Source organism: Callorhinchus milii, unplaced genomic scaffold (assembly GCF_018977255.1).
Source record: "Callorhinchus milii isolate IMCB2004 unplaced genomic scaffold, IMCB_Cmil_1.0 Scaffold1, whole genome shotgun sequence".
Lineage (NCBI taxonomy): Eukaryota > Metazoa > Chordata > Chondrichthyes > Chimaeriformes > Callorhinchidae > Callorhinchus > Callorhinchus milii.
Window position 1 is genome coordinate 97,197,500 of NW_024704742.1, and position 12,035 is coordinate 97,209,534.

The 12,035-nt window shown below is 37.6% G+C and overlaps 1 protein-coding gene across 1 annotated transcript in view; it reads right to left on the minus strand.

Moving 5' to 3' along the window:
• The window catches only part of vps13a (vacuolar protein sorting 13 homolog A), a 124,650-nt gene that overhangs the window by 74,829 nt on the left and 37,786 nt on the right, over nucleotides 1-12,035 (minus strand). The window contains exons 20-24 of the mRNA XM_007904924.2: nucleotides 7,193-7,329; nucleotides 6,119-6,251; nucleotides 5,021-5,138; nucleotides 1,702-1,834; nucleotides 1,296-1,383 (exon numbers count right to left, since the gene is read on the minus strand). Of these exons, the coding sequence (XP_007903115.2) occupies nucleotides 1,296-1,383; nucleotides 1,702-1,834; nucleotides 5,021-5,138; nucleotides 6,119-6,251; nucleotides 7,193-7,329 (609 nt within the window). The remainder of the gene's footprint in view (nucleotides 1-1,295; nucleotides 1,384-1,701; nucleotides 1,835-5,020; nucleotides 5,139-6,118; nucleotides 6,252-7,192; nucleotides 7,330-12,035) is intronic.

The window sequence follows — 12,035 nt, forward strand, 5'->3', positions numbered from 1 at the left end:
CCACCCCAACCGCCCTACCATCGGTGGTCGGGCCTTCAGCCTCTCAGCCCTTAGGCTCTGGAACTCTATCCCCCAGTGCCTTCCCCGCTTCCTCCCTTTCCTCCTTCAAGGCCGGTCTCAAGACCTTTCTCTTTGACCGTGCCTTCAGCTCCCCTCTCGACTCTCTCCCCCCTCCTCGCTCCCTCCCTTCACCCTGACCATTTCCCCCAATGCTCAGGTCCTGACCCAACTGTACAGCGCCTTAGGACGTCCTCCCGACGTGTAAGGCGCTCAATAAATGGAATCTTGTGGTTGTTGTTGTTAACTCCACAAGCCAAAGCCCTAATGATAGGACGGTCCTAGCTGGACAAGCAGTGGGAACCTTGTCAAGACAGTGATTTCAATGACAATATGTATGGTTTTAGCGAGTTAAATTCCAGCAGTACTCCAATAAATGTTCTGGGCCCTCCAAGCATTGGCTTTTTGCCAATCTACACCAAATACTCTACACAATTTGGCAAATGTGTCCCTCCAGGGAGATGGTGTGCATTCTATTTCAGATATAGGAAAATTTTCATGTATAATTGGCAAATATTACTGTAGAACTCTGTCTGGTTTGGATACTCTTAGGGATGGTGTTTGGTTTCCTCACATGTCAAGATTCCGGTTGACCAAAACATTTTTAAACCTCAGTAGGTTGAAAATGTAAGTATAATGGGAGGTGGATTCACAAAACCATACAATTGGTTAGGGTATGAATGTTCAAATATTTATTGTTTTTGGTGTGCTAACATTATGAATACACACTTGGAAGTTAATGAGCTTCAACAACAGGGTGAGGAATTGCAGAATCTTCTCTTGGGAAATGAACATGGGTAAAGTTCACAATAACACTGAAGGATCAATTAAACACATTTAAATGAGTTAAGTGATTAACTTGTTTTCAGAGATGACTTCAATTGACTATCAACTAATTAAGTCAATTTATATTAGTTGCCAATTCCTGATATTGTGAAATTTAAAAACCAAAAGCAGATATTTATCAGACTGATTTCAGTTCATCCCAAATACTCCAACTGCATAATAATTATAAGTATAATTGCAAATCAGTATTCATCAACATATGAATTAAAAACACGGAGTAGCAAAAAAACAAATTAATAACATAACTTGCTGAGAACCAAGAGAACCAATTATGTAAACTGAAAGATAAATTTAAATAAAAAACAGTAATTTTGTACAGGCAGAATCCTACTGTAGATTTACATAAAATGGATAGCAATATTCCAGAAATAATATATTTCAGAAAATCTCACCTGCAACACTTATAAGAGAAGAGTACACATTTCGTATTGATGCCCTCTGTACAGACCGAGGTGTCATATTAGGAGGCGATTTGTGAACCTAAACAAACAAGTTACAATTAAATTATGTCAAATAAAGTGGAACATGATATGAGCCTCTAGTTTACTTCAGAATTGCACTTTCTAGTGAAATCATATCCTTAAAATAACCCACCCTAGGAATAACTGATATCCAGACCATCATCCGATTACAAAAGGGTATTAATTTAAAATTAACTTAACATTATATTTCTGGTTTAAAAACTAGTTCAAATGTGTAAGATTAAACAATTAATCATATTGTCTCTGAATATGAAAAGAAAACATTTTACAACATCCCAATATAATTTCCATTTTAAATCTATTGATTTAACCATACCTGAAGTGTTTTTACAGTTGGTGATGGTTGCTTTTCTGGTGTAGGAATACTGTCAATTAAGCTTAAAACCGCTGTAAATTTTTCATCCGAGATACAAAATGAAAGTAAAGAAAATCCACCATAGAGTTTAAATCTATTTTAAAAAAAGTAAAAGAACTGTATTACACCTTCAGTATAGATTCAACTTGGAAAATAGCTATTTTGAATTGGGAAACAAATCTAGGTTTAAGTATATTTTAGAATATTTTTGGTAACCTTAGAATGCTTGTTTACATTTATGTCAAACAATAATAAAGAACATCTAAAAGTATTTTCTGAAAATAACCAGGATCACAGCCACTTGCTTTACTTTTCATACTGAGCATCAGCTAAGAACATAAGAATATTTGGAAATGGGGGGGAAAAAGTGTTTGGTTTCAAAATTCCTGTTCTTTTTTGATTCTCAACTCCACTTACCTATGTGACACAATCCATCGACTCTGCATAAATATATCAAATTGCTCTTGAACATCTATCTATTTTCAAAGATCTTTCCTGTCAACTTATACCACAAGTTGACGAGCTTTTGAATAAAAATGTTACTTTCAATTTGCTTTTTATTATATATTAACTCCATAATATCTAACCTTTTGATAGTGAACATTTAGCCTATACAATACTGTTAGCAATTTTGTTAAAACCTTTCAGTATCTTAAAAACTCATTCATCTTGAAGTTTCTTAGACTGAATAACAAAAATAATCCTTGCATTTGATACAGCGCTTTATCATGTTCTAGTCTCAAAGCGCTTCACAGAATATATTGTAAAGTGAATTGACTGTGTATTGTGTGGGCGAAACGCAGCAGCCGATTGCGCACAGGAGTTGAATGGGTTGAGTGATCTCTTCCTATGATTCTAATTAACTTCCCAAAGAGGACAAATCCTATTTCCTTAACCCTTCATTGTAACTTAATTTCTTGATCTTCAGAACCACCTGATTGCTTGCCTCGGCACCTTCTCAAATTCAATGATATCCTTCCAAAGAGTAAAATGACCAGAATGCACACAGTACTCCAGACAGGGCCTGACCATGGCTTAATACATTCATACATTCACCTCTAGATTCCTCCCCTAACTAACAAAGACCATATATTTTGATCCTTACATTTGGTGTACTGCCGTTCATGTTGGAAGGATTTGTTAAAGAGCTTCACAGGATACAGAGGCAAGTTGCAACAACAGGCAATTTGCGCACAGCAATGTCGCACAAACAGCCACAAAATGAATGACCAATTTTATTGGGGATTGTTGGTCAGGACAGCGGGAGAAACTCCCTTCTCTTTTCAAAGTGTCATTGGATCTTTAACATCCACCTGAACAGGCAGACGAGACCTCAGCTTAACATCTTATCTAAAGGAAAGCACTTCCAAAAATGCAGCACACCCTGACACTGCACTGAAGTATCAGCCTAGAGTATATGAGTTCTAAGTCTCGATGTGGGATTTGAACCCACAACATTCTGATTCCCTGTCAAATCTCTTCACTTCCTGGAACCTCTCCAATCTGTTTACCTCCCATTCCATAGCCTTCATCAGTTGACACAGGTCTTTTGCACATCCCTTGTCCACAATCAGCAACTGTACTTTCAGCCACTATGCCCTGAACCTCTGGAACTCCTAGTCTCAATCCTTCCATCTTGCCCCTATTTAAATCACACCTGAAGACTTTCTTCTTCGATCGACATTTACGCACGTTAAATCAAAACAGTTTTTTCTTCCGCAAGCACAGACATCAAAAACAATTCAAAGAAAATCAGGCCTTTTATGTTTTAAAACCCTGTTCTGTTGAACACAGTGTGTAGAGGATGCTATGTTCAAAGAAAAAAGAATCTACAAATTAGGTATTCCTTTTCAATGCTGAGTCACCAAGTGCCCTGCGTAATAATGACTTCAATCCACAACCGGTTGTGGGACACTGCTGTGCGCAATTGGCTGCCATGCTTCACCTGCAAAATACACTTTACAATATATTCTGTGAAGCTGTTATGCTGACTTCAATACTGAAAAGGTCAGTGCTTCTTAAATGTATACTACTAACAATTGCCGCCAGTTAACTCTTAACTAACATTTGAAAGATAAAGGATTTGACAGGATAGAGTGAGGGAAGAAGGGAAAGTACACCAACAAAGAAAGTAGACTGAAAACATGGTAAAGTAAAAAATGAAGAAATAAAAAAAGATAACAAGCACGGAAGAGAATAAAAGCTATTATCAATGTAAGTGTAGATACTGATGTAGCTAGTAAGAGAATGAATTATTGAGATACGAACACAAAGGGTTAGGAAAGCAGTAAAAATGAGGTAGGGCCATGGAATGGAAATAAGGGATGCCTCAAGTTCTAGTGAGAGATTAGCTGGTAAATTGCTTAGAAACAGAAATCTGAAGCACAGGAGGCTATTCAGCCCACAAATTCACACTGGCTCACAGAGCAAGGAGATCAATTCAATTCCCATCACCCCACCTTATCCCTGTATACCTTAAGTTCCTCTCCTTCATATGCCTATAGACTTCTCTCTTGAAAACGACAAAGGACTCCACCTACTCAGGAGGGAGTTACACATCCCAACTACTCTTTGAATGAAAAAATTCCTCCTAAGTTCTCCTTTCGCTGTTCTTGCAGCTATCTTACAATTATGTTCCCTCATCACCGACTCCCTATCAGTGGAAACAGCAGTCCTTTTATGTTTTATCCCATTTCCATAATTTGAATGTATTTAAATTCAAATGTATAATACAGTGAATAGTAAATGAGAAACAAATCTGGATTTGGTACAGACAGTGTGGGAAAAATTGGGTCTAAAATGTGATATTTGAAAAAGGATTAATTATGTTAATTGTGACATCTGATTTACAAATAAAGGCTTGCAGTTTGTTTTGCTCACTGACCTTATCAAGATAGCCAGCTAAGGAATCACCATTCAGCAATTCAGCTAAAAGCTGGATTGATCAAACTGATTTTCAAAGAACCAATTATGGCAATTTATGTTATAACTTATGTTTAATTCCACATTGGTTTTATATTTTCTAAAAACTAGAATATTGAGTAGAATATCAACATCACCATACAAGATTCAAAGACAGTACATTTTACTGTACTTAGTAAAAAGTCAAAAAGCTTGTTAACTGTCAAGAGTCAACTTGCAAATCTGGCACATCAGAAAATAGTCTTGTGCAATCAATTTATATTCAAACATGTCATCAATTTTACTCTGTAATTAATGTTGTCCAGCACATTAATAACAACTGCATCTAACTTTCCACAACTAATAACCGTATACATACTTTGGCATTCTTGCATCGGAAATCACCATTGCTCTGCTGAACTCTAGTTTCAAATCCATGGGCTCCAAGATGTGCAGAGAAGAACGCTTTGTTTTGCGAGCTTCCTTCCAGTTCTCATCTAAATAGAAATGCCAAAAGGATAATATATTTAATACTACAAAATTCAGAATAACTTTGCCTCTGAGGCTTCCAAGGTCATCTTCAGCTCCAGTGGCATACGATAGAACAGGACGAGACGTGCTCACGTTTCTTATTTCAGAAAGCGAGCAGAAGCAGTTCTGTGATCAGTGTGCTGAGGGACGAAACAGGCTTGGTGTACGCGGAGTAGGCCGATGCACAGCGGATTGCCAGAGCTTTTTATGCTGACCGTAGAAAACCCATAGCGAGCACGGCCTCCCGAGATTTCCTGACTGCCCTACCCGAGGTGCTGGACGAGGTGGGCCGGGAGCACTCAGAACGCCCTCGCACATCTCTGCCCTCCCTCATCCCAACTCTGTCCCCCCACACTCCTGATCCCCACTGTTCAGCACCTTTCAATTGAGCCAAGCTGACACCTACTTCATTGGTTCTAACATAAATGTTACAGCATAGCACGCCGCTTAACCCATTGTGTCTGTCTAGGCTTTTGAAAAATTGTCATTGATTTACTCCTATCCCCTTGTCCTGTCTCTTTTTAAAAAAAAAATATTTTCAAGCATTTCACCAATTCACTTTTAAAACCTTGAATTGATTTTCACTTGAACTTCTCTTTTAATATAAGGTAATCTTTGCCCGAATAACTCTCTGTGGAAAAATATTCTACTCACTGTTTTTTTTTAGAAACAACCTTGAATTTACGGCCATTAATTACCTATCCACTAAATAGTGTAAGTATCTTCCTAGTTACTAAAACCCCTTCAATTTGGAACCCTTCTATCAGGTCACCCCTCAACTCTCTGTTCTAGTGAAAACACCTCCAATTTCTGTATTCTCTAAAGAGTAAATATTTCAACCCTGTTAATGCACTACTACCACACTGAATTAATTTCATGAACGAAAGAAATTTAAACATATCTGAAAAATATTTTGCAGATTTTGAAGACTTGGATGGATACATACGTGGTTTAGCATAGAGTAGCTGAATGCTACTCAGTTGCATGTCGAACGTATCATAGGCTCTGGCCATTATATCTTCCAAAGCACTCTCTCCAATTGTAAGTTGTGGAAGATTTGTACGACTTCTACTCATCATCTAACAAAAATCAAGAGATTTTCTGATTGCATAATATTACTAAGTCAAGAAGCTATTTGTTCAACCTACACGTACGAAATAGTTACGACAACAGACCAAAATGTTGAAATTTTAATAATAAAGAAATACAGTAAAACTCACATAAGTCATACCATTTAGGACCATACATTTAACATGACTTATACAAAGTATGAGTTACGTCAAACTTAGCATAAATTGTATCATATATGACTTATGTAAAGTTATATATAAGTCAGAGTTTATATGACTTAACACATAACAACTACAGTACATGAGTAGTGTACTGGCTGGTGACATTAAAGTAAGGTGTCCTTACCATGTTTAATCCATGTTTAGCCCATTCTCTCCATATAGTACTGCACAGTACTGCAGAAAACATGTACTGGCACACTGGCAACAAATAGCACAACCAAACAGATTTAAAAACAAAAATGTTTTATTAGAATATAAACTCTTACTAAGATTGTTTCACATGCTCCAACCTTTTGGCTGCTGAGGGTTGGATACCTTTTTGAGACCATGAAACACTACACTCACTTCCCCTCTCTCTCTGTGCTCTCTGTTTCTCTCTCTTCCTTTATTCTCTTTCTCTCCCCCTCTCTCCCCTCTTTCCATCTCTCTGCTTCTTTCTCAATCAGCCTCAATCTCACCTAAACCTCTAATACAGTGCTCCTCCAGAGCTATATTGGAGTGTCAGTTTACTTGGGCTTAAAATCACAATTTGACTCAGAGGTTAGAGTGTTACCAGCTGAGCCAGGCTAGTGAAATATCTTAATATAGCATTTAAGATTTTCATTTTAGATTGGATGCCGATGTAGATGTCACACTTAACAGTGCATATAAGATACAAATTCTAATTCAATAATTTTAGACAAATAAAATACTGAAGTGATTTTGTTGTCCCGTCTTACAAAACTTACCTTTAAATGACCAAGATCTAAAATCAGTAGGCTGGAAGAATTATCAAAAAGGCCATTCTGTGGAACAATTACGTAGGAAGACATGAGGTTTATTTTAAAGTCGATCACTTTCTGTGTCTCAATAATGTACATCAACCCTGTAAAGCAGCAACACAAGTATATAAATAAACATCAGCACAATTAATTAAAGGGCAGCCATGAATTCCTTTCAGATATCTTCTGATCTTATTATTGAATAATCATTCATACCACAAGAGAGAATTCTTAATTGGACCGACAACAGTACACATTATAATTATTCAATCATAGAATTTTACAACAAACAGGCTACTCAACAACAAGTTGCATTTATGTTTTTTGTTAGATCTGGTTTTGAGTAATGAAATAGGGCTAATCAGCAATCTGGAAGTTAAGGCTCCTCGAGGGCAGAGTGACCATAACATGATGCAATTTAGCACTGATTTAGAGAGTGATGTAGTTAATTCCGAAACAAGGGTCTTTCATTTAAATAGAGCCAACATTGCAGGAATGAGAGAGGATTTAGCTAAAATACACTGGGGAATTAGTTTAAAGGATATGACAGTAGACCAGCAATGGCAACGCTTTAAAGATATAGAACGTAATTCCCAGCGATCACATTTTCCCTTGAGAAATGAAAATACCACAGGAAAAGTGGTTCAACCATGGATAACTAGAGCAGTTAGGGAAAGTATAAAATTAAACACTGCCAAAAAGAGCAATAAACCCGAGGATTGGGAGGGCTTAAGAGATCAACAAAGAAAAATTAAGAAAATGATTAGGAGGGAGAAAATGGATTATGAGGGCAAACTAGCTAGGAACATAAAGGCAGAAGGCAAGAGTTTTTACAAATACATAAAAAGGAAGAGACTATCAAAAGTGAATGCGGGTCCATTACAGGCAGAGACAGGAGGAATTATAATAGGGATTACAGATATGGCAGAGTCATTAAACAAATACTTTGCTTCTGTCTTCACGTTAGAAGACACTGAAAACTTACCAAAAATGGAAGGGAACCAAGAAGCTAATGTTAGTGAGCAACTTAGGGAAATTAACATCAGTAAAGAATTAGTACTAGGGAAACTGTTGGGATTGAAAAATGACAAATCCCCTGGACCTGATGGCCTGCATCCTAGGGTTTTAAAAGAGGTGGCTGCTGAGATAGTGGATGGCTTGTTTTTGATCTTCCAAAATTCTCTGGATTCTGGAATGGTTCCCATTGATTGGAAGATCGCAAACGTAACACCACTATTTAAGAAGGGTGGGAGAGAGAAGATGGGGAACTATAGGCCAGTCAGTCTGACATCTGTGGTAGGGAAAATTCTGGAATCCTTAATTAGGGACATCGTAGTGGGGTACTTAGAGGACCATAACATGATTAGGCAGAGTCAACATGGCTTTACAAAAGGGAAGTCATGCTTAACAAATCTTTTAGAGTTTTTTGAGGATGTAACTAGCAGGTTAGATAGGGGGGAACCAGTAGATGTAGTGTATTTAGATTTTCAGAAGGCATTCGACAAGGTGCCACATAAAAGGCTGCTACACAAGATTAGGGCCCATGGAATTAAAGGCAATATATTAGCATGGATCGAAGAGTGGCTAACGGGAAGAATAAAAGAGAGTAGGGGATAAACGGGTCCTTCTCAGATTGGCAAGATGTGATTAGTGGAGTGCCACAAGGATCAGTGCTTGGGCCTCAACTATTCTCAATCTATATCAATGATCTGGATGAGGTCATAGAACTTAAAATATCTAAATTTGTGGATGGCACTAAGCTAGGTGGGAGAGTAAGCTCTGAGGATGACACAAAAAGATTGCAAAGGGATATAGATAGGCTCGGGGAGTGGGCAAGTAGGTGGCAGATGGAATATAATGTGGGGAAGTGTGAAGTTATTCACCTAGGTAATAAAAACAGAAAAGCAGATTATTTTCTAGAAGGGGAGAGACTAGATAGTGTCAGTGTTCAGAGGGATTTGGGTGTCCTTGTACACCAGTCATAAAACGTTAATATGCAGGTACAGCAAGAAACTAGGAAGGCTGATGGCATAATGGCGTTTATTGCAAAAGGGTTAGAATACAAGAGTAGGGAAGTCTTTTTGCATCCGTATAGGGCCTTGGTGAGTCCGCACCTAGAATATTGTGTGCAGTTTTGGTCTCCTTATTTAAGAAAGGATATACTCGCCTTAAAGGGGATGCATCGGAGATTCACTAGGTTGGTTTCTGGGATGAGGGGGTTGACCTATGAGAGTGGTTGAGTAAACTATATTCTCTAGAATATAGAAGAATTAGAGGTGATCTTACAGAAACATACAAGATTCTTATGGGGCTTGACAGATTAGACAGTGTGAGACTGTTTCCCCTGGTAGGAGAATCTATAACTAGGGATCACAGTCTTAGGATTAAGGGTCAGCCTTTTCGAACAGAGTTAAGGAAACACTTCTTCACTCAGAGGGTAGTAAATTTATGAAATTCTCTACCCCAGAAGGCTGTAGATGCTCAGTCCTTGAACATATTCAAGACTGAGATTGATAGATTTCAAAAAGGATAGAGGGATTAAGGGACATGGGGATAAGGCAGGCAGATGGAGTTGGTTAGAAGATCAGCTCTTATTGAATGGCGGGGCAGGCTCGAGGGGCCGAATGGCCTACTCCTGCTCCTAATTCCAATGTTCCTATGTAGCACACATGACACATGGTAGCACTTCCGAGAGCTTAACAATGGTGGAGCTTGACACCAAGCCAGAGGAAGATGACCATAGCACAGTCAAAGAGGAAGGCCTTAAAGCGTGATCTGAAAATGGGGAAAGAGAGGACAAGGCAGAGGGTTTGAGGGAGAAAGTTCCAGAGTTTTGGGGCGTAGAAGCTGAAAGCATGGACATAGGAACATAGGAACAGGAATAGGCCATTCAGCCCCTCGAGCCGGTTCCACTATTCTACAAGATTATGGCTGATCTGAATACTTGATACCCTGACCTATCAAAACTCTATCCATCTCAGTCTTGAAAATTTGAATGGATCCAGCATCCTCAGCGTTTTGGGAGAGAAAGTTCCAAATTTCCACTACCCTTTGTGTGAAAAAAATCCTGATTTCACTCCTAAATGGTTCAGCTCTAATTTTAAAATTATTTCCCGTTTTTCTGGATTCCCCACCAGAGGATATAGTTTTTCTGTAGTTACCCTATCGAGTCCCTTTATTATTTTAAAAACCTCAGTCAGATCACCCCTCGACCTTCTAAATTCAAGGAAACACAGACCAAAGTATTTGTCTCAGAGGGGGTCTGACTTTTGATAACTTTTTGTACTTGTGAGCTTGTGTTTAATGATTTGGACGCCGATAGTTGAACGGAGGGGACGAGGAAGTGGCATGGGGAATAAACGTTCAGCCCATCAAATCTGAGCCATCTTATCTTGAATGGAGTTTCTACCAGTGTCTTGGCCAACAATTCCCCAGACAAAGCTTGTCATTCATTTCATGTTTTTTTGGGTGACATTGCTGTGTGTAAATTGGCTGCCTCGTTTGCCTATAAAATATACAGTTGCTACACTTTACAATAAATCCTGTGAAGCACTTTGATATTCTCCTGACATGAAAGGCACTTTATCAAATTATGATTAATATTATTATATTATTATTAATAATATAATCCCACTCACCTGCTCACTCACCATATCTTTAATAATAATAATCTTTCAAGCATTTATTTAATTCTGATCAACTAAACATACAGTCTCTGTCTCAAAAAAGGTTTCACGTTCTAGCCACCTTCAGTGCAAATCAATTTATTTGCAACCTCCCCAAATAATTCCTTTAGTGATTATCTTAATTATCTGTTTTTGTGACCGACAAAACACATCTTATGCTAAGTGGAAACAAACAATAATAAACTGGTCATTTTCAATCCACGAATATTTGTGGGACACTGCTGTGTGCAATTGGCTGCCGCGTTTCACCAACAAATATATGGTCAATGCACTTTACAGCATATTCTATGAAGCGCTTTGAGACGTCTAGAAGACGTGAAAAGCGCTAAATCAAATGCAATTATTATTATTATACCATATATTATTGTATATACATACATAGTAACCTATAATTCCAACCCATGCACCCTTGTGGAGTCACTGTTATATAAATTATACCATTAGAATGACTAAAATTATACGGAAGGAATGTTTTTCAATAATATCCTGAAATTAAAATGAAGGGAATAGAATCCTCAATTTCCAAATTGGACATTTAAGATCCAGAGCAGATGGCAAATTATCTCTGAATTAATCATGTTCAAGTCTTGAATCACTTTGGTGTTGTCCCAACCTGGGAAGCAGCAAATACCCTTTGCCTTTCAATGATCAAGACAAACGTCAGAGTATTAAAGCTCCTCCACTTAACTACATCAAGCAGTGAAGTATGCACTTCATGTACTAACTCTGATCAGATATCCTGGTATTCAATTCCCTTACTGAAGTCAAAGTAGGAAACATAAATCAATTGAAAAATGGAAAATAACTGAAAATGCATTCTACAGTTTTTGTCTGGAAAAGTAAGATTTACCAAAAAAAATGTCCTTTATTAAAATTGGATCCACTGCATTAGACTTAAAAATCACTTCTTTATTCACCAAGTTTAACTATCACCATTCTGTTTATTGACTACACTGATGAGTCTAACCATTATTATTTTTAATATTAAATGCCACAGTTCAATTATCCAGATAATTCAAAATCATGTAGTTTCCCTCTCCCAATCTTTTTCTTCCACATTTCTAAGCAAAATGTTAACTAAATTACTGAAAGTTAATTATTCAGAAGCTCATTGATCAAACCAA